Source organism: Nicotiana tabacum, chromosome 20 (genome assembly GCF_000715075.1).
Source record: "Nicotiana tabacum cultivar K326 chromosome 20, ASM71507v2, whole genome shotgun sequence".
NCBI lineage: Eukaryota > Viridiplantae > Streptophyta > Magnoliopsida > Solanales > Solanaceae > Nicotiana > Nicotiana tabacum.
In genome coordinates, this window is record NC_134099.1 from 85,524,553 (window position 1) to 85,548,375 (window position 23,823).

The following is a 23,823-nucleotide window of genomic DNA, read 5'->3' on the forward strand; positions in this document are numbered from 1 at the left end:
TCCTTAACTTTTGAACTTGAAATTCAAAGTTAAGGACAGACAGTCATTACGTTTTTAATATGGGACTATAACTTAAGGACCTCATGTCCTTAACGTTTGAACTTAAAATTCAAAGTTAAGGACAGACAGTCCTTAAGTTTTTAACATGAGACTATAACTTAAGGACCTCGTGTCCTTAACTTTTGAACTTGAAATTCAAAGTTAAGGACAGACAGTCATTACGTTTTTAATATGGGACTATAACTTAAGGACCTCATGTCCTTAACGTTTGAACTTAAAATTCAAAGTTAAGGACAGACAGTCCTTAAGTTTTTAACGTGAGACTATAACTTAAGGACCTCATGTCCTTAACTTTTGAACTTGAAATTCAAAGTTAAGGACAGACAGTCATTACGTTTTCAAAATTGCAAGTTGAACTTACTGACTCCTGTTAATAACTTTTAATTGTTGAACTCAAAAGAAATTAAAAGAAGGTAACAAGATATAAATATTGAAAATCTAGGCATCCGCTCAAATTAGAATAATAATGAATACAATCTATAGCAAAAACTTAAAAGAGTCGATAAACATAAGTGTATATTTCTACTCTTCTCTATGCTTTCTTGAAAATGGATGGAGTGCCGGAGAATATATACAAGCTGTTCTATTATGACCAATTCTTCTGCAACGACCACATTTGAATGTTATTTTTGATGGCTCGGTAGCAGGAATATGCCTTTTCTTTTTCCTTCTACCTGGTGGCACTTTGAAATCTGGAGGTTTAACAATTTGTGACTTAACACTCTCTGGTACAATCCATGAATCAGTATGTCCTACAGGATGTATTTGTCTTTCATATGTTTTCAGCCAAGATTCCTTTAAGTACCAGTGCGAACAAAAGTCAGACTTCTTGATGTTTCTCTTATCGATAGCTGCAATTGCATGTATGCATGGTAATTCATCAAGTTGAAATTGAAAACAATCACATGTTCTTTTGTTTAAGTCCACCAAGAAAGTTATTCCTTCTTCTTCAACTCTAGAACGCCATGAATCAACAGGGAAGACCTTCAATGTTGAAAAATTATAAGTGAGTACATTATGTTAAAAAATGTCAAAATCATAATATAAACATAAAACATAATACTTACGTTCAAAGTAAATGCTAAATCTATTATGTTCTTCAATTCCTCCTCTACCCAACAAGAAACATCATAAAATGTTCCTTTTGCTTTATTTCTTCTTTCATAAAACCAATGTTGTAGCTTCACTTGAATGAAATCCATCATTCTTAGTATAGGCAGCTCCCTTGCTTCTAATAGCACTGAATTCATTGACTCAACTATATTTGTTGTGAGAATGTCATATCTTCGTTGTGGACTACAAGGACGTGCCCATCTTTCCGGTGGTTCTTCCATCAAGTAGTCATAAGTTTCTTATCTACATTTGCAATATCTGACATGTATATGTCAAATTCTTTACGCTTGTATACTCTTGCAGCACTTTGGAAAAGTTTTATGACCTCACTTTTCACCTTTCTTCGCTTTAGGTTCTGCTCCAAATGATAGATGCAAATCCCATGATGGCTTTCAGGATATACCTTTACAATGCCATTTGCAATAGCTTGATGCCTGTCTGATAAAAAAATCAAATTCTCACGGCTCCCAATTGCATTGCGAAGCTGACTAAAGTACCACTCATAGGAATTGTTGTTTTCAGATTCTGCTATTCCAAAGGCTAATGGGAAAATTTGGTTATTTGCATCTTTTGAAACTGAAATCATTAAAACACCACGATATTTTGACTTCAAAAAAGTCGCATCAATAGCAATCACTGGTCTACAATGATTCCAACCAGCTATCGATGATCCATATGCGTAAAACATATAAAGAAACCTGAAAATACAATATAAAACAAGGTTAAAATACCTGAAGTTTAGGACAGTCAGTCCTTAACTTACATTTACAAGTTATAAAGTTAAGGACATGTTGTCCTTAACTTTTATTTCAAAGTTCAAAACTTAAGGACTGGAAGTCCTTAACTTTTAATTACAAGTTCAAAACTTAAGGATAGGGAGTCCTCAACTTCTAGTTATAACTCAAAAGTTAACAATGCTAAAGACAGCATGTCCTAAATTGTTTACCTGTTGTTGCCGTCTATCTTTATGTTAGTATAAGTTCCCGAGTTTTTACTTGTCATCATATACAAGTATGAACACAATAATTCATAATTTTCTTCGGGACTTCCTCTTATTAAAGCGGAAGCATGTTGAATAGCACGCCACGCCTTGTGATATCCAATGTCTAGTCCATGCAATTTTTGCATCTCTGCCATGACAAAAGCTGGTGTAACTTCAAATCTTGGATCCCGAAGATTATCGATAATGTAACCACTAATCAACTTTGAAGTAGCATGCCTTTGATCTGCTTTCCTAGTGTTAACAGAGCAGTCATGCTTTTTCTCAAGCTTTACTATCTTGAATAATGTTGAGTCTTTAATTCTGAAAGCACGCACACACCAACGACACCTATCATCATTGCATGTCAACGAATATCTTGTTGAGCTTGATCTAAAAACTTTAAATTCAAAATGTCCTTTGATTGCTACATTAGAAAAACAATTAATTATGCTCTTCTTCTTGTCAAATACTGATCCGACTTTTATTTGATCCAAAGAAGCATTTTCTCTTAATATCGTAGTTGGGGATTCTTTTTGTTTCAAATTTGATCTTCGTTTAGTTATTTGAGTGCAGGTTTTGTCAGCAACTACTTCGATTACCGGTGCACTCTCTAAGACTTGAATACCCAAAGCTTGTTCGTTGTCAATCTCTATAATGCTTTGTCCTTCTACTTGAATAGAATCAAATGTTTGATGCACCTCTTCATTTAATGGTTGAGCTTCAACCATATCTACTTCAACTATCTGTTGGCATCGCTCTTGATTGTCATGTTGAGTTTTTGTGTTGGCATGTTCATTGCTTGTTGATGCAAAAACTCTTTCCGAAATATCAACTATGAAACGACAGCTCTTGAAGAGTGAATGAGTTTTTAGCAACTCTATATATGTGTGAAGATCTAAATCTTTGGATACAAGCATTCCTTTGCTTGTTCCAAGGTTGATATCAAACCATATCAATATTTCAAACTTTTCACTATCCAATTCAATAAGCTCAAAAATCTGTTTAACGAAATCTTCAAACTGAATTGACTCAGGTGCTAGGAAAAGCTTTGTTTGATGATCAAGATATTTATAGTCTTCATTCCATCTACCATTAAAAGCAACTATTATGCATATTGTTTCCATCCTACAAGTCAAGAGAATGGGAAACAAAGGACATACGTTATAAAGCAATCCTTGTAGAATTAAGAACAGGTGTAATGTAATTAAAGTTAAGAACTGGCAGTCCTTAACATTTAAATATGGAATTAAATGTTAAGGACTGTCAGTCCTTAAGTTTTAAACATGGAATTAAAAGTTAAGGACTGTCAGTCCTTAACTTTTGAACAAGAAATTAAAAGTTAAGGACTGTCAGTCCTTAACTTTTGAACAAGAAATTAAAAGCTAAGGACTACAAGTCCTTAACATTTAAACATGGAATTAAAAGTTAAGGACTGCCAGTCCTTAACTTTTAAAGATGGAATTAAAAGTTAAGGACTGTCAGTCCTTAACTTTTGAACCAGAAATTAAAAGCTAAGGACTGTCTGTCCTTTAACATTTAAACATGGAATTAAAAGTTAAGGACTGTCAGTCCTTAACTTTTGAACAAGAAATGAAAAGCTAAGGACTACAAATCCTTAACATTTAAACATGGAATTAAAAGTTAAGGACTGTCAGTCCTTAACTTTTGAACCAGAAATTAAAAGCTAAGGACTGTCTGTCCTTTAACATTTAAACATGGAATTAAAAGTTAAGGGCTGTCAGTCCTTAACATTTAAACATGGAATTAAAACTTAAGGATTGCTAGTCCTTAACTTTTGAACCAGAAATTAAAAGCTAAGGACTGTCTGTACTTTAACATTTAAACATGGAATTAAAAGTTAAAGACTGTCAATCCTTAACATTTAAACATGGAATTAAAACTTAAGGATTGCTAGTCCTTAACTTTTGAACCAGAAATTAAAAGCTAAGGACTGTGTGTACTTTAACATTTAAACATGGAATTAAAAGTAAAGGACTGTCAGTCCTTAACATTTAAACATGGAATTAAAACTTAAGGATTGCTAGTCCTTAACTTTTAAACCAGAAATTAAAAGCTAAGGACTGTCTGTACTTTAACATTTAAACATGGAATTAAAAGTTAAGGACTGTCAGTCCTTAACATTTAAACATGGAATTAAAACTTAAGGATTTCTAGTCCTTAACTTTTGAACCAGAAATTAAAAGCTAAGGACTGTCTGTCCTTTAATATTTAAACATGGAATTAAAAGTTAAGGACTGTCAGTCCTTAACATTTAAACATGGAATTAAAACTTAAGGATTGCTAGTCCTTAACTTTTGAACCAGAAATTAAAAGCTAACGACTGTCTGTCCTTTAACATTTAAACATGGAATTAAAAGTTAAGGACTGCTAGTCCTTAGCAATCCAGAAATTCAATACAGAATTATCATAGGAGGCGGTGTCTATAAATTTATCAATCCAGAAATTCAAAAAAAATCAAATTCTTATCTAATATATAATCAAATCAATACAGATCTAAAAAGTATAACTATAGCGAAATAAAAATTGATAGAAACACATGAAATTACAACTTACTGTTTATCTATGTTGTTTTTTTGGATTAGATTGCTGAATTTTTGAAATCGGGAAGAGAAATGGTGGTTCGTCCTCAGTTGATCGCCGCTGCTGCTGTTGCTCGCTTCTTCTCTTTGTGTAACTGCTGCTTGTGTTGATAGCGTAGGTATAAGTTATACCAGAAGGGTATTTTCGTCTAGTTAGGTATAAGTTTTTTAAAAGGAGTGGCTAAAGTCTAAATACATTGAAAACAATGGCTTTAAAATAAAAGCCACAACTTTTAGTGGCTATTTGTGCCGTTCGCCCTCTTTTAGTTCGGATGTATGGATTAGTAAAAAATATAAAAAAAGACACCAGGTAACCACTCTAATGGCTGCTATTTAGAAATTAGTCGGTACGTCCTCAATTTCAGTTTTTTCAGACAAAAATATCCTGAATTATCCTGAAATTTATATTTTTAGTTTAAAATTTCAGGACCAAATAGATATTGGATAGTCTCTAAATAACATTACTAAGATTGGTTATCTGTGCACTTACCCCTAGTAAAACAGGTATCAAAATTAAATGGCAGAACGGCCTAAATGGCACCTATACTTGTGCCACTTTGTAATGCGGTCCTCATACTTCACTTTTTTTCATCCAGACACTTTAATTTGTTCAAAATCTATATTATAAACCCCTCTGACTGTTGACCAAGGACATGTGGCAACAAAATGGTTGAGCTGGACAAAGTGTCTGTAATTCACGCGACCAAGGAGCGTGCATATGAAGATTTTGAAGAAGAAATAATTAAAATAAGGAGAAAAAAATCATCAAAATAAGAATGAAAAATAAAATAAGTTTAAAAAAGAAAAAGGAAAAAGCAAAGAGATATTTTGTATGCTTCTTCTTCTTCCACCCCCACCCCCACCCCACCCCATCTTCCTTTTCCCTGTATGCTTTTCTTCTTCTTCCACCCTCATCTCCCATTTCCCTATACGCTTTTCTTTTTCTTCTTCTTCTTCACCCCCCCCCCCCACTTATTTATAAACAAAAGCAAAGCCACTGAGACGTCTCAATTTAACGCCGTGAAAACAAATACTGATTCTTCATGGCAGAAAGTGATATAATTGACGGAATTGCAAAACTAGCCATCTAAAACGACCTCACTCCTCATTTTCTCTCTTTCCCCTCTGCACCTCAACAGAAGTTCTTGTGCTTTGGATAGGATGTGCTGCAGTTTTTTCCCGCCCAGATATTTTTGGCCAACAATCATCAACTATATCATACACAATCATTTAGTTATCTCAGGTAAGTTGCAACTTCTCCAATTAAATCATTGGCTCAGTAGCCAAAAATCAATATAAATTGCTTCATCAGCTAATAAACGGATAAAAACCTTTGAGGAAGAAGGGATATGAGACGGATAAGGAAGAAAAAATATGTGCATTTGCTAAGCACAAGGCAACCCTAATTTGAGAGAAGGGAGATGAGATGGATGCATTAATTTTCTTTTTCTTTTTTCTTTAAGGAAATAGTATATAATAAGTGTTTTTAGTAGATAAAATATAAAAAATGACGTGGAATATGATGTGTCATCCACGTCAAGCAAGTGAGATACACACACGGTCAGAGGGGTTTAAAATATAGATTTTGAACAAGTTAAAGTGTCTGGATGAAAAAAAGTGAAGTAGGAGGACCGTCATGACAAAGTGGTACAAGTATAGGTGCCATTTAGGCTATTCTGCCGGAATTAAATTATTGAGGAATTAGTAATGCAAGATTATTTTGCAGGGATTATAATATGTGATTATTTCTTGTTGGATGTTTAATTTAATATATTTTTTATTTATTTGAAATATAAAAGTTTGTTCAATATTTTGAGGGTTAGTTTTATCATTTTAATGTTTTAGTCCACGTTTTATATTATTATTATTATTAAGTATTCAGATTCTTATTCAACATTGTATTCCGTATAAAATAATATATAAATTTTTATGTGAGTATTATGTATGAAGAAAAAAGGAAAACAATTAATTAACCAAACATGGTATATGATCAGGGGCGAAGCTATGTTGGCACAAGGGTGGTCAACTGACCACCCTTCACCGAAAAACTATACTATGTATAAGGTAAAATATTACTTGTTATTGATTAAAAATAGACTTTGAACACCCTTGCATAACCCACTGAATTTTAACACTCTTATTAAATTTTTTGGTTTCGTCATTGTATATGATATACTGGATTTTACGCCAAAATTAACTCTCGTTGAAACATCAATCCAACAATATGTTATATTATGCAATATTGTACATAGATTAACTCTTGTAAGGCACCTTACTTCTTTAAATTTTTATTCTTTCTTTTTCTTTAAACTATTCGTTAGACATGGGAAGGAGTTCTAAGTTACACCTTTAGAAAACAAACATACAACCAATGTGGGATGTTTGGATATCAAATATTTTTTCAATGTTTCGTATGCCGAACTTCAATATTTGTAAATATTGAGATAGCTATTATTATTTGTAAATATTGAATTCCAGTATTTAAAGTATGTGCTGTTTACCTGTAAAATAGTACAGTTAAATTTGCTACGTAGTTTATAGATAAGCGAACTGATTTGATCGAAAAATGATAAATAAGACTTAACGATTAAAATCGAAGGAAATGACAAGCTTGGCTCCGAGAGCAATGCCTCCGAGGACAGAAATAAGAACAATATAAAAGAGCAAATAAAGTTATTTTATTGAGCTTGAGAATAAAATATAGCATAAGTTTTTTCAAGAATTTCGCGTGTTACAATGGTTGTTAAGCCTACTATTTATAGCTATACCCAGGGAAACAAGATCCTAGGATCAAGCCCCTCATAGGCTTCATTTGTTTGCACTTAATGGAGGTCTGAATCTTAATCATTCAGGTTTCAGGCATTAAGTGCGTTTGTTTTTAAAGTCTGAATTTTAATTATTCAGATCTTAATCATTAAGTGTGTTTGCTTTTTTACTTCACAACCACTTAATGGGTCTGAATAGGTCTGTATGATTAAGATCTATAACAAAAACTTAATTTCATTAAGATGCTATCATCCATATTCATTATTAACTACCGCAACTGCCTACCACTATCAACTACCAACACGCCCACCACGGCTACTGCCACCACCAGACCACCATCATCCTCAATCATAGCCACCGCCATTATCGACTATCACCACCCACCATCTCCACCACCATCATTCTCAACCACAATCAACACTCATCCACCTCAACTGCCACAACTAACCACCCCATCACCATCAACAACCACAGATGGCACTGCCTATCATTATAACCTACCACCACTCACCACCACCTTCCTCAATCACAATTACCACCACCACCCGCCATTATTAACTATCACCACCAACTACCACCATCCTCAGTCATAATCGCCACCACTACCAATCACACTAGCTACTACCTTGAACCACCGCCATCAACCAAAACTACCACCAATTACTGCCTCTAGTCGGCATTCACCTGTTAGCCATCACCACCAACATCTATCATATTTTTAAAAACTATATATTTTAATGAGAGAATATTTGATTAATTAGTATTTCATTTGAATCTTATGTTTATTAATTTTCAAATAAACATAAATTTTATATATTCATATGTTAAAAATCAAACCGTCTTAATCATTTAGTATTCAGATCTTAATACACATCTTAATATTCAGATGTGTATTCATATTCAAGTGGCTTAATCTTAATACACGTCTTGATATTCAGATGTGTATTCAGATTCAGACGTCTTAATCTTAAAAAACAAACAAATGAGGCCTTAAATGACAATAAAGGGGTCATTGATGAATATGTAACAGCAGGCCATGAATGCAAATACTTTCTGCAACGACTGCCCATTTAATGCCAGGATTGAATGATATCCGATGGCAAACATTCGATCTGCTCACATTGATCATGCTCCCTGGGGGTCTATCCGATGCTAATTACAGTTGTTATTCCCGGTACTGGTTATTATTCGATTTACTTTCTACTTGTCTTCGGTTCCACATGTCACACCACCATTTGAGCATTTAATATAAACTAATTTTACCCTATACACTTGTGAAATATTGAAATAGAGGTTTAAGGAGTGGTTTTAAATGAATAATGATTTTCATTCACAAATCTTTAAACTTTTTCAAACATTGAACTTTTTCCTTTTAGCAAATCCCTTTAAAATTTTGAAGGAGAGATATATGGAGGAAACTAAACTTCTCGGAAAGAAAAATTAGGGTGTACTTTTTTCCTTGTAACAATTAAATTTCGAAATAGAGTATATATATAGTTCATAAGTGATTTATACAAGTTAAAAAAAAAAATTAAAGGTTAACTTCATGAAATAGATTCACAGGAAGGCAGCTATAACTAACTTCTAATTTACCATCAAAGGAAGAACTGCAATTCATTTTGTAAAAGAAGAATTTACAAAGAAAAAGCTAAATGAAGGTACATGGAGCCTAAAATCTAAATACTAGAACAAAAATAGAGCAGAATTAAATAAGCAATAATTCCAACAAAAAATGAAAAAGCAAATAACAACAACAGGCAAATTAACAAAATAAACTGAACTACTGTTAGATTCTCCTACTATTAGCTGCTTGGCTTAATCAGCTGGTTAACTTCCTTCAAAACCCGAGGATTTGAATGCTGGAACTCATGATCATTGGCTAGAGCTTTAATGAACATTTCAGGAACTAAACACTTGTCACTGGAATACAACTTCTCCTGAATTAATGGAGATCCAACAAATTTGTGGAGTTTGAAATAGCTCTCTTTCTTCCTGAAATCATTCCAACTTTAATTACTATGTTACTATATTTTTACCATGATTCCGTCACTAATTATTTGAATGCACAAAAGAAAGAAGATTAAAAAGAAAAAGAAGTCTCTCTCTCTCTATAGACTAGTTAGAAGGGGGGCTTGGAGCAGCGGTAAAGTTATTTTCGTGTAATAAGTCTCGCGGGTTTGAGCTGTGTGGAATCAGCGACTGATGCTTGCATCAGGGTAAGTTGTTCGCGTCCCTTGGGGGAGTCAATTACTCAAATGGTCACTCAACTATCTCAAATTATCTCCTAAAGTCACTTTTCTTTCGTTTGTAACAACAAAGTCACTGAATTATGCTTATTGCACTCAGAAGGTCACTCAACTAGATTTTTCAAATTTTGGATTGACAAATACCTATTTTACCCTCTAAATTATAAATATTTATCTTCTTTAATTTTTTTAAAAACTTTTTAATATTATGATTTTTCCTTTTTAATTTATATTATGGACTTACCTATAGAATAAATAAATATTATTTATAAATTAAGAAAATAAAAAGTATTTAAGCATCTATAATGCTGGAATAACAAAATAATGAGCATAGTAAAAGAATTAATTAGAATAATTTATTTGTAATAGTAATTTTAGTATTAACAATAAAAATTCAAAAATGTATTTACACAATTCAAAATTAAAGAAAATAAAGGTTGTAATATATATTCCATGCACGTAATATAAAAATAATTATTTAAATAAAAATATTTTTATAATATACATTATATATTCTTGAAAATTATGCTCAATTATATTATATATATTACATGCACGACTTAACATAGCATATTTTGCCCTATACAGATAGTCCCCCTGCTTTCCAGTGATATAGCTTTGTGTCATCGGAATGGTAGAAACATAATAATATAATTGAGCATAATTTTCAAGAATATATAATGTATATTATAAAAATACCTTTATTTAAATAATTATTTTTATATTACGTGCATAGAATATATATATTTTACAACCTTTATTTTCTTTCATTCTGAAGTGTGTAAACAAATTTTGAATTTTTGTTGTTAATACTAAAATTATTATTACTAACAAATTATTCTAATTAATTTTTTTACTATGCTTCATTATTTTGTTATTCCAGCATTATATATGCTTAAATACTTTCTATTTTTTAATTTATAAATAATATTTATTTATTTTGTGGGTAAGTCAATAATATAAATTAAAAGGGAAAAATCATAATATTAAAAAGTTTTAAAAAATAAAAATAAGATAAATAGTTATAATTTAGAGGGTAAAATAGGTATTTGACAATCCAAAATTTGAAAAATCTAGTTGAGTGACCTTCTGAGTGCAATTGACATAATTCAGTGATTTTGTTGTTACAAACGAAAGTAAAGTGACTTTAGGAAATAATTTGGGATAGTTGAATGACCATTTGAGTAATGAACTCCCCCTTGGGGTGCAGTCATTCTCCGAACTTTATGTGAACTCGGGCTACTTCGTGCCTCATCAGTACCAGCTATGTCCCTCCTCAAAACTTTCTTAACTCCAGAGAAATTAGTTGAAAGTGGTCATAACGTCAAGAGTGATAAAAAACGAGGTCAAGTTCTGATTAGAAATTCGACATATATATGTCCATAAGTGCAAAATTAACATGAATGAATAAAGAGTTACTGTGTTTTCCACAAACCTAGAGTAGGACTAAAACAATGAACTCCATTTAAAGTAATTAACAAAACATAAATTAACACAAGCCCTCGCTTTCTTTTCCGCTGCCTTCTTCATAAAAGTCTCCAAATTTATCCAATAGCTTGAATTCTATAGTATAAAACGTTGTAATAATGACGTACGGATCATAACAGACTGTTTTATATAAGTATTAATGCATAGTTTCATAAGTACTTTTATTCGCTTCTCAAAAAAAAAGAAGAAAGAACAACAAATACAGAATATTGGGTAAGCGGTGTCGATACTTTAAGAAGTTAACATATGAACAAATTACTAAAATAAGTCCATCTGAATAAAACACATTCAAATACATTAACAAATTTATTTAAAAAATAAAAGCAAATCAAGAGAAGGAAAAAAGATAAAAGCGAATAATTTCGGTATTATTATTAAGAACTTTTTCTAGAAAGTGATGGAAATTAACTGAACAAACTTTGCTCAATAGTTGGGAAATTGGGTTAGTGTTATTTGAAGTTAAAAAAACATTGATGCAACTGTTCAGAATCGAACGTGGGACCATTTGGAGGCCGAACCACCATTGTGACCCCTGGACCAAGACACGCCTGTCTGTCATCAGTGTCAACTGATATATTTTTAGCATTGTTTCTTTTAAAACCATTATTTACATATAAATTTGTAAAAGTTTCCGGCGAAGCGGTGTCGGATGACACCGCTTGTATGAGCATAAATCCGCCTTTGAGCGTAATGTGTACGCAGACCTTACCTCTACCTAGGGTAGAGAGGCTGTTTCCGATAGACTCTCGGCATCCCTCCTTCCAAAAACTCCCCACCTTCCTCTTTGGGTAACTCGAACTCACAACTTCTTGGTTGGAAGTGGAGGGTGCTCACCACTAGAGCAATCCACTCTTGTCAAGAAGCTAAAAAATGAAACAAAGAGTATAACATAATACAGCATATATACAAGCTAAGAAGCTAAAATTACCTGATATGAAGCCATGAATTGAAGAATTCCAACTTGGGCTTGCAAGAAGTTAATATACTTATAAGCAGCTTGAAACATCACAGCAGTGTTCATCTTTTTTCCTCCAGGAATCAACTTCCCCAGTTCGTGTGTCTTTTCGGTTATCTTCTTTCTCCTTTGCCTCGCCGCAATGCTTTGTGCTGACAAATTCTTCTCATTACATTTACTACTCTCCTTAGTCCCTAAGCCATTTTCGCTTTTATAAACTGGCAAACTTTCAAACTCGGGTAACATTGGCACAAACCCATTGAAATAATTGTTATCTTGAAAAATCTTTACTTGAGGCAGAAACAAGTCGTTGGAGTTGTATAGAGGTTCAAGAAAACAAGTACTCCTATCTAGAATAGGAAAACTCTCATCTTTGAAACCAAGAAGAAGCTGATCATCCACAGTCATTAATTCTGAGTTGACTTCATCATGATTAACTGTAGTTCCCAAGTAGGAGTTGGAGTAGTAAATACGACTATCCATTGACAATTTATATGAATGAGCTAATTAAGCTCAAGAATAGCAAAAACAAGTTGGCGTGCTACAATCCAAGTTACGTGTGCATGTTCGATATTTGTCTAAATGAGGAAATATATATGCACAAGAAAAGATTACGTAATATAATTGGGAGGACAAAAACAAAGTGAGAGAGAATAACAGAGAGTGTCTTTTCGTTTAACGATAGTAGACGACCTTACAAAGAAATCTTTTTACGGATGACAAATTAGTAAAACGTAATGCTAACTAATTGCCAGGTAGTGGGGGATGGAGGTGGGGGTTAGTGGTGAGGGAAGTTACTGAGAGGGGAATATAATTAAGAGTAATGGAATATTATCTGAATCCTAATAACGAGGAGGATCTTTCTCTCTTCCTCTTCCAACTGTCCAACCGTTACTTGTGCTTTAATTTAGTTTTTACTGCATTTTTTTTACCGTGGATCTTACTAAGAGATTCCTGTAAATCTTAGGAAGTTCGAAAAACCACTATAGTTAGAGCTTATTTATTTGACACAGCTACAGTTTTCTTATTTACTAGCCATAACAAAACTTATGTTGCCGAGAGCCTGTATTTTCTATATTCGTGCGCGTAGGATAGACTGTATCAATAAATACAGTTTTGGTGTATTTTGATGTATTCAATTTACTATATTCAATTCGATTGTATTCAAAACAAAATTAAAACCTTTGTTTGCTGTGAGAACACAGGGTGAGGAAGCTAAGGGACCAAGGGATGAGCAGAACAAGGGAAATACAGAGGCAAATCCCATAGATCGACGGCAGGAGGTGAAAAAGTGGACAAATCTGTTTCGACAAAACAGAGTGGCTACTCATGGAATGGCTTTGAACTATGTACCTCCACAGATTATAGATGGCCAAACAGTGGTGCAGCTTGAGGTGCAGGATGTGAAGAAAGAAGAGGAGAAGTGGAGTGCAACACTGATTGCTTATATTGTGGGTGAAAACCCAGGATATAATGTTATGCGAAGATATATTGCACAACACTGGCTGGACATTGGTGAACAGGATCTGTTCCTTCACGAGGATGATTATTATGTGATAAAATTTCAAAATATGGATGATATGCACAGAATTTTCCATGTTGGACCTCATACTATTAGAAACAGATCAATCATTCTCAAACCTTGGACTCCAGATTTTGATATCAGTAAGGAATTTCTAACTGATATACTACTGTGGGTGATTTTCCCCAAGTTACCAATGAGCTGCTGGGGAAATGAAGCATTGAGTAAGATTGCAAGTGCGGTTGGAAAGCCTTTGTTTGCTGATGAGTGTACAACTAAGCAAACAAGGATATCATATGCAAGGATGCTGATTGAGGTAAATGTAACTAAAACCCTGACTACTGAGATCATGGTAATGGATCCTAGAGGGAAAGTATTCCAACAGGCAATAGGTTATGAGTGGAAACCAGTGTATTGTGATAAATATCAAGCTATTAGGTATATTTGTCAGAATCATCAAGGAAATAAGGAGCAAAGGGTAATACAGCCACAAAGAAGAAGGGAAGCAAAGAAGGTTACATATGAATGGAGAACAAAAGGACCTATAACAAAGGATATGAGAAATGAAGAACATGACAATGCAGAAGGAAATATGGGTGAAACAACAAAGACACCTGAAGTACCATACAAAGCTGCAGATGGAAAAACTGGAATGCAACAAGGAGAAGTGCAATTTATACTACATCATACTACTGGTGGTAAGGGAAGCAATATCAAAGAGATGGTGGACAGAGGAAAGAATACACTAGATTTTAGCTTTGAGAACTTTCCCATGCTGACACCACAATCTAGTAGAATTAGTTCAAAAAGAGGGACACCGAGTACTAGTGTAGCCAATAACTTACCTCATGATAGAGGTGGGGAATGCAGAAACTAATAAATGAAGTGGTTGATATGGAATGTGAGGTGTATTAATAAATAGTACAAGAAGAAGGAGTTGAGAAATTATCTGAAAATCAAAAATATCAAACTGGCAAGGTTCATTGAAACTAGAGTAAAGGAGAAAATTGCAAAAACAATAAGTCAACACATAACACCTGGATGTGAGGTCATTAATAACTATAATGCAGCAGTAAATGGTAGGATATGGATTCTATGGGATCCTAACTGCTATGATGTGAAGTTGATAAAAGCAGAAGCTGAGGCGATTCATTGTATTGTCTCAAAAGTTAGCAATGATGGAATATATGCAATATCTGTAGTTTATGGCTTTAATACAGGTGAGAAGAGAAAACATTTATGGGAGAATTTGAAGGAGATAAATCAGATGGTAAACATCCCCTGGATAGTTGAAGGTGATTTCAATGCTATATTACAATTTCAAGATAGGAAACATGGAAATCCAGTAACTAATGCTGAAACACAAGACTTTAGTGACTGCATCCAAGAGCTAAAGCTGAATGAATTAAATTGGGAAGGGGGAATACTATATTTGGTCTAATAAACAGGAGGGTGGAGATAGAATATGGAGTAGGATTGATAGGGTATTTGGAAACTATGAATGGATGATACAATGGGGCCATATAGCTATTGTGTATGAACAACCCTTCATATCAGATCATGCACCTATAAGTTTGTCTTTCAATGAAGCTCAGAGAAACAGGAGAGTACCATTTAAATTCTTTAATGTGTGGGTTGTACATGAGAGGTTTTTACAGGAAGTTTAACAGATATGGAACCTCAAATTACATAATCAACAAATGAAGAATGTGTGGATGAAGCTGAAGGCATTGAGAGTAGTATTGAAAAAACTTAATGTAGAGGAATTCAAATTTATTAAAAGGAAGATAGAATTGAGCAAAATTGAGCTTGAGAAAGTTCAGTGAGATATAAATTCTGACATCAATGCAGAAATGTTATTAAAAGAGAAAGAACTGATGATGAATCTGGAGAAATGGAGTATGATAGAAGAAGGGGCTTTAAGATAGAAAGCCAGGGCAAAGTGGATACAAGTGGGAGATTACAACACCAAATATTTCCATACTGTAATGATAGAAAGATGCCAGAGAAAACAAATCACTGAATTACAAGCTATAAATGGGAGCAGATTAACTTATGCAGATAGTATCCAAAAGGAGATTGTGGATTTTTACAAGTCTTTGATGGGAAGTGCAACTCATATGCTGCCTGGTATAGATAAGGAGATTATCAACAAAGGAGCCAAACTCAGCAAGCAACAAAGAATAGAACTGTGTAGAGATGTGACTACTGAAGAGATATATGATGGCCTATGCTCTATTGGTGATGAAAAAGCACCTGGATTAGATGGTTACAATGCTTTCTTCTTCAAGAAAGCTTGGCATATTGTTAAAGATAAAGTCATGGAAGCTATTATGGAGTTTTTTAAGTGTGGGAAGTTGTATAGAGCAATAAACTGTACAACTATAATGCTAGTGCCTAAGGTATCTAAGCCTAAACTGTAAGAGAATTCAGACCAATTGCATGTTGCACTGTCCTTTATAAGCTGATTTCAAAGATATTGGCAGCTAGGATTCAGAAAGTGATTGGTACACTAATAAATGAAGCACAAGCAGGATTCATACCAAGAAGGAAGATTGCAGACAACATCATATTAGCTCATGAACTAGTGAAGGCATATACTAGGAAGAATATGTCTCATAGAGTTATGATCAAGCTAGACCTTCAAAAAGCCTATGATTCTGTGGAGTGGAGCTTTATGAAACAAGTAATGGAGGAGCTAGGATTTCCAAAATTATTCATAGGATGGGTTATGTAATGTGTACAGACAGTTAACTACTCTATTGTAGTTAATGATGAACCTACAAGACCTTTCAATGCTGCAAAAGGGCTAAGGCAAGGTGATCCCATGTTACCTTTTCTTTTTGATATTGCTATGGAATATCTAAGCAGGAACCTAGATAGTTTGAAAGAGGAGAAAGAATTCAGATTCCATCCTAGGTGTGCAAAGCTTGGGATCACTCACTTAAGTTTTGCAGATGATCTTTTATTTTTTGCTAAAGGTGATTTGAAATCTGTACAAGCAATGTAACAGAAGTTCAAACAATTCACTAAAGCATCTGGATTGCAAGCTAATCTAAGCAAGAGTGAAGCATATTTTGGAGGTGTTCAAGAGACAAACAGACACCAAATATTGCAGTGCTTAGGCCTTACAAGTGGAGAACCCCCATTCAAATATCTAGGAGTTCTTTTATCTACAAAGAAGCTGAGTTTAATGCAATGACAACCTTTGATTGAGAAAATGACTAAAAGAATTACTTCTTGGACAACTAAAACTTTGTCATATACAGGCAGAATGCAGCTAGTTCAGAGTGTTCTATTTGGGGTACAAGCATTCTGGGCACAACTATTTATCCTACCAGCTAAGGTGATTAAAGTGGTAGAGGGAATATGTAGATCATATGTTTGGTCTGGGACAAATGAGATTACAAAAAGGGCTTTGATAGCATGGGATAAAGTATGTTTTCCAAGGGCAGGAGGTGGACGCAACATAATCAATTCGAAGTTGTGGAACAAGGCAGCTATTGCAACGACATGCTTGGATTTAACTCACAAGTAGGACAAGCTATGGATCAGATGGATACATGCTTATTATGTCAAGAATCAGCAAGTGAAGACAATGAAAGTTCCTCAACAAGCATGCTGGATGGTAAGGAAAGTAATTGAGTCATACAGTATACTTGAAGAGGTGCAGTTCTCATAGAGTCGGAAGAAGAGCATGATCAGACAAATATACCTGCACCTACTGGGAGATTACAGAAGAATGGAATGGAAGACATTGGTGTTTCAAAATGCAGCAAGACCAAAAGCAAAATTCATTATGTGGTTGATGATCCAGGAAAGGCTAATGACCTGTGACAGGTTAGTTAGTTGGAAGGTTAATGTAGAACCAGATTGTATGATGTGTAAAAAAGAAAAGGAAACAAGAGATCACCTATTCTGGCATTGTGATTATGCAATCCAAGTGCAGAACAGAATGTGCAGATGGCTTGGAAGACAGAAGTTGGGAAATAGCAACTGGCAGCAGTTTCTTCAATGGGCCATAACTGAAGCAAAAGGGAAGTCTGCTTATGTGATGATATTCAGAATAATGTATGCAGAAGCTGTTTATCATATATGACTTGAAAGAAATAGAAGAGTATTCGAGAAGAAGAGCAAAAATGTGGAGCAAATTTAAAAAGATATAGCATATATAGTTAGTGCTAGAGTCACTCCTAGGAACAAACATTATGCGTATAGATTATGTTTCTAGTAAGATTAGTATAAGGAGTAAACAAAAGATTAACAAGCTGTGTTAGCTTTGCTTTGTTATGTAATTACTATTTGGTGATTAATAAAAAGAAGTTAGTTACCAAAAAAAAAAATTAAAAAAATTACAACGGTATTTGGTTGTATCCAATTCACTATATTCATTTGTAGCTATTTTTACACTGTATTCAATTTATTGTGTTCGATTCGCTTGTATTCAAGCAACAAAAATTTTAAAAAAAATACAAGTGAAAATACAAAAAGTCTCCTTCGAAATACAGAAATATATGCAAAAATACAAAAACATATATTGTATTTACACTCCAAAATAATGAATACACTCAAATCCGGCTAGATACGAGAAATACAAGAAATAAAATATACTTAGTGTATAGGTCCAAATTTGGACGACCACGACCACTACGGTGTATGACGAGGAACGAGGTCCTTATGATGTAACGTCCTTTGGTCGTTATAAAGGGTGATGACCGACAATGGTAAGCGGACGTACGATGTTTGCAGTAGTGTAAGCGTAGTAGGAGACAGTAGGAATATGCTTTTCAAATATTCTTTATGTTATAACTTTTTAGGGTTTAAAAGGGGATTGTTTCTTATAAAAGGAGGCAGAACACTTTGTAAAGAGGGGGAGAGGGAAGTGAATGCAAAAAAGACAACTTTGCTTACTACAAATCCATACATCATCTTTTATCTTGCCCAATCGCATTCATTGCAATATTTTTCTACATTTGAAGTTATCACATTTATGAGTAATCATTTGGTTCCGACAGCCTAGAAAGCATCATTCACCTTATTTCTCTCTTGCATCATTTAATCTAGATTTTATTATACTTCGCTGAAATTTACCTATTCATATTCATTAATTGATTTAATTAAAACGGTTTTAATATCTTTTGGTCAAATACTTAAATCGCAGAAATACACTCAGATCTAAGAAAATACACTGGGGGGGGGTTGGTTGACCGTGGATTCCGGCCAGAGATGATGGCGGTGGTGGAGGTAATGACGAAGCCGATCTGGAACTCGAGTTTTTCGGTGGGTTTCATTATCGAAGGCAGTGAGCAATTGATCTTCATTGGTATAAGAAATACTCCGTATATAATTGGGCAGCTTCTTACGGTGACCATTGGCGTAATCTCCGCCTCATTGCTAGTAGTCAAATCTTTCTCCACTGAAGATAAAGACCAATGGAAGCCTTTTCTATTTACCCTATTAAGAGGAGATGTTGATAAAGAACAAATAGGAGGTAAGTCAGCCTTAACTATTGCTTCATCGTCCGTACAGAAAAAGTCCATTGCGTGGTTAAAAAACTAGTCCAGATCTGGAGAAATGATGGAGAAGAAGGAAATACGGAAAAAAAGAATGAGTGGAGGAAAAAGTTGAGGGATTAATTGTTATACTCTTATGTTATAAATATAATTTTATTCAAGGTGAATGTCTATATTTTAGAGAGATTTTTAGGGTTTGTTACTTGGTGGCTAAGTCATTTTTTTCCTATAAATAGAGGGATTCTATTCCATTGTAATACATCCCAAATTAATAAGAATTATCTCTCTACTTTTCTCTGCAATGCTCTTTTTTTTATTGTTTTATAACACGTTATCAGCACGAGACTCTAAACAATTGAGTAGAAGCTTTGAGATTGAGCATAATGATTGTCAATTGTTCCATGAACTTCCTTCATGATTAAATTCTGGATTTAAGGTAAGTATTTTACCGTATTTTTCTCTTTTATTCTATAATTTGATTTTAAATACAAGCAAAGACAATAAATTTTGATTATAATTCTAATGGAGTTAGTAAGAAATTATAACCACTCGAAGTGATAAAATTTATATAGGTTGTCATGATCAAAGTCATGTATGATCGTGAACACAAGAAGTGAAAATTCGTCCCATTGAATTTGCTTCATTCTCATTCCCTTAAGAGAATGTGATAACAATATGTGATAAGTCTGGAAGAAGACAAAATCATTACCGTGAAGGTATCAATGGATGTGGACGTGGCAATAGACGAAATCATAATCGTCATCATTGTGATAATGAGAATAATAAGGATTCTCAAAACAATCCTTCACTCTATGAAAGTAATATTTGTCATCGATTTGACATGATATTTTATAAAGCACATATAGATGATTATGGTCCATTTATGATGTGAATGTGACAATATCTGATTTATTAATACATATTCATTCTTGGAAGAATATGAACGTGCTAGTGGTAGTGAATATACCACACTCACCTCTAGAAGGAGATTTGAGATGATATAAGAAAATAATGTCATTATTATGGCATGAATGGTCATTGGTCACGTACCTATTGCACGCCAAAATATTTTGGTAATGTGATTATTAAAGAATAACATTAATGCAAGAAACATATCTTACATATAATTTTGACCATAACCATAATGGTATAACTTTCTCTTTAAAAGAGATATTCACCATATGGATATTGATGAATATGTGGTAGTACTAAATTAATTGAGAGCTTTGGAAGAGCCAATTATTACTGTTTTGGAGGAATAAAATTGATTATCAATAAGTCATTGTATTGTAGTAAGTCTCAAAGAAACTTAATTGAGTTTCTAAAGTATTTGCGAAAGCGGTTGGTCATACTAAGACTATAAATAAAGGAAAGATTTAATATCTTCTATTACTACAACTTGTAGCGGGATAATATGTATGTGAAAAGCTGTCCGCTTTATTCTCCAGTTTGTACTACACAAATAAAAGAATACTACAATAAAGTGGATATTTATTGATATAAAAACCCATATCATAATAAACTTAGAGTTTATTGATAATTGCACACGCCATGGTGTAAACCTGAAGTTTATCTATATTGATAATTTATTCAGTTGGCATAATTGGTTTAGCCATGTTAATTTAAGTATGATGTGCAAAAATAAAGGAGAATTCACATGGGTAAATATTAAAGAACTAGAAAGTTCGTTACGAATTCTCTTATGTTGTTTGTTCTTATTAATTAATAGACCAATTAAAATTGGGATTCAATCCCATGAATACTGAAAATATCAAAGGTGAATATGTACTCATTCACCTTCCATGTATACCACATAAGATGCATCTATGAGATGGTTATATGCGCGATTATTATTAACCCGCAACATGATGTTTGCGAGGTAACTTGCTCAAAAATTTAATTTAGAGCATAATTTCCAGATCTTTTACTTAAGAAAGTTTATCTTGATAAGTTGGTTTACATCAAAGTTAGTTTAGCAAAATAATTATTGAGTGCCTCCACTTAATAGCTAAACTATTGCTTATGAGAACAAAGTTATCTATACCAGTTTGATATAGGTTATATACGAAAGTATATTATATTTTTCCCTGACAAATGGTTCAGGGTCAGGAACCAAATAATTTCATCTTGTTATTATTGATATGTGGAGTACATCTTGATTAACACCATAACGCACAAAGATCGGTTCTCAAAGTTGAGGAAACGGGTTAGTTTTTCTAACATGAGGGGGAGACATGATAAACAGTTGAGAAAAAGTTACGTGAAATGAATTATCATTTGTATATCTAGATTCTCGAATAAAATAATATGAACTTGAAGTTCATAAAAGATAATTCATGTGCAATATATTGCAAAGCATGTCAGACACATTTGCTGACCCAAAGAAAGTAATTATATTCTCACTGCAAATTCTCCTATTAGAATAAGTCCTAGAAGGACAAAGTCTATGGTACGCTTAAAGCGTATAGACAGATCGATTTCAAATAACTTTTTGATAAAGAAGATGAGCAAATGATAATATAAAGGAGGCAAATGATCTAGAAGATCACATGACATAATACTTCATAAAATCTCAAGAGAGGTTCAGGTACCTGAATATATGAATGAAGAGATCTCTATGTTATGTCTTTGTGAAAAAAATATTGGAATCAATATAAAATGTTCGTCGATGACATCTATGATAGCGCTAAATATAGATGAGGATCTTAAGTCTGTCGCCTACAGACACAAAAATATTGGCCAAATGGAAGAGACATAATTCTAATAAAATTGGTTTCATATGAAAGACATATAATTTTGTCTATGTTGTTCAAATACTTGAAAGTATAAAGTCAATGATGTGTGCAATCCCTTTATCTATCTTATATGTCCAGCATGACATAAAAACTTGATATGCATCTAAAGTCTATTATATGGCTTACATGACTTAACTTATATGACAATTCATGAAGAATTTAAGTTGTTTGAAGCATATACAGTTCTTGATCTTGAAGTAGCACTTCCTCAGTGCAATTTGTGCACAAATGTATCTTGCTATAAATATGGGCATGATAATATGATAGCAAGAGTTTTCACCTCTATGTGAAGATATTGAACTGACAATTCCAACAAGATCATATGAAGACAATACATATATTAGGGATGATGATTTCAAGGTGAAATAAATTTGTTCAAGTTAATATGACTGATTTGTTTATCAAATCTCTACCAAAGATCTTTTGAAAATGGTGCACAAGATTGGAATGCAAATGCTCAAGGATGTGAATTGATGCTCTCATCAGGGGGAGTTAATGCGCGTTGCACTCTTTTTCTCTTACAAGGTTTTGTCCCATTGGATTTTCCTTGCAAGGTTTTTAACGAGGCAACCAAAAGGCGTATTGTTAGATATGTGTACTCTTTTTCCTTCACTAAAATTTTTTCCCACTGGGTTTTATTTTAGTTAAGGTTTTAACGAGGCACATTATCTGATGAATAGACATTCAAGGGGGAGTGTTATAAATAGAATTCTATTTAAGGTGAATGTCTATATTTTAGAGAGATTTTTAGGGTTTGTTACTTGGTGGCTAAGTCATTTTTCCCCTATAAATAGAGGGGTTCTATTCCATTGTAATCCATCCCAAATCAATAAGAATTCTCTCTCTACTTTTCTCTGCAATGTTCTTCTTCTTCTTTTATTGTTTTATAACATTATATTTGTACTTTGATATAAAATATAAAAAGTTACTATAAATAATAATATTTTTAAAGTGTTTTGATTTATAATAAATAGGGTGCATTATTTAGCTATAACATATAATTTTTTTTGTATAAGGTCCTTTATGTATATCAGATGCTATTATGCTACTTTCTCCGCTCCACAATAAGTGACCAATTTGCTTTGGGCACATTCATTAAGGAAATACTAAATTTTAGATGAAAATAGTTAGTGTGACTAAACTACCCTTCATTAAATGTTGCACCATAGTTATAGTAGTACTTACTTCTCTTCTCAAATGTGAAGAGTAAATGACTTTTTAGGCATACATACATAAAGGTAATTTTGGAAAAACATATTAAATTTTTTCTTGATTATATAAATGGACACTTATTTTGGACCAAAATAAAAAAAACAAATTAGTCACTTATTATGGATCGGAGGGAGTATATTCGTTATAGCAAGAGAAGACGTAAACACACATGTACATATAGCAGTTTCTTTCCACAAATGCTAAAGTTGTTAATGCACAATTATAAAACTGACATTTACTAAGTTATTTTTCTTTCTCTTTAAAGCTACTTTCACCCCAAGTATTAATTGTGAGTGAACTTTTATTAATAGTAATAAATTTCAAATGAAAAAGTACGAATAATTAATGAGGGCCGAATGCTAAGTTCTTTGCTTCACCTACGTACAATATTTCTCAGTAACTTAAAAGAAGAAACATGTATAAGCACCGAAAAACGTGGTTGTTTTGACATTCTGATTTCCTAGCTAGAGTGATAAGTTCCCCCCCCCCCCCCATGATTTAACAAATTTTATATGAGAAGCAAATAGGGAATCTGATACAACTAGCCTCTCCGCGTTCATAACAATAAAAC

General features: G+C 33.3%; 2 protein-coding genes across 2 annotated transcripts; both read right to left on the bottom strand.

The window, feature by feature from the left end:
• Window positions 1-582: 582 nt before the first annotated feature.
• Window positions 583-1,394, bottom strand: LOC142174445 (uncharacterized). Its single transcript, XM_075240239.1, has 3 exons — window positions 1,128-1,394; window positions 1,023-1,044; window positions 583-911 (listed from the first exon to the last, which is right to left on the bottom strand). The coding sequence occupies exons 1-3, from the start codon at window positions 1,392-1,394 to the stop codon at window positions 583-585; spliced, it is 618 nt and encodes a 205-aa protein (XP_075096340.1).
• Window positions 1,395-9,196: 7,802 nt separating this feature from the next.
• Window positions 9,197-19,117, bottom strand: LOC107812557 (transcription factor bHLH53). Its single transcript, XM_016637704.2, has 4 exons — window positions 18,941-19,117; window positions 17,646-17,757; window positions 12,184-12,647; window positions 9,197-9,513 (listed from the first exon to the last, which is right to left on the bottom strand). The coding sequence occupies exons 3-4, from the start codon at window positions 12,616-12,618 to the stop codon at window positions 9,439-9,441; spliced, it is 510 nt and encodes a 169-aa protein (XP_016493190.1). The 5' UTR covers window positions 12,619-12,647; window positions 17,646-17,757; window positions 18,941-19,117; the 3' UTR covers window positions 9,197-9,438.
• Between the last annotated feature and the right edge of the window lie 4,706 nt (window positions 19,118-23,823).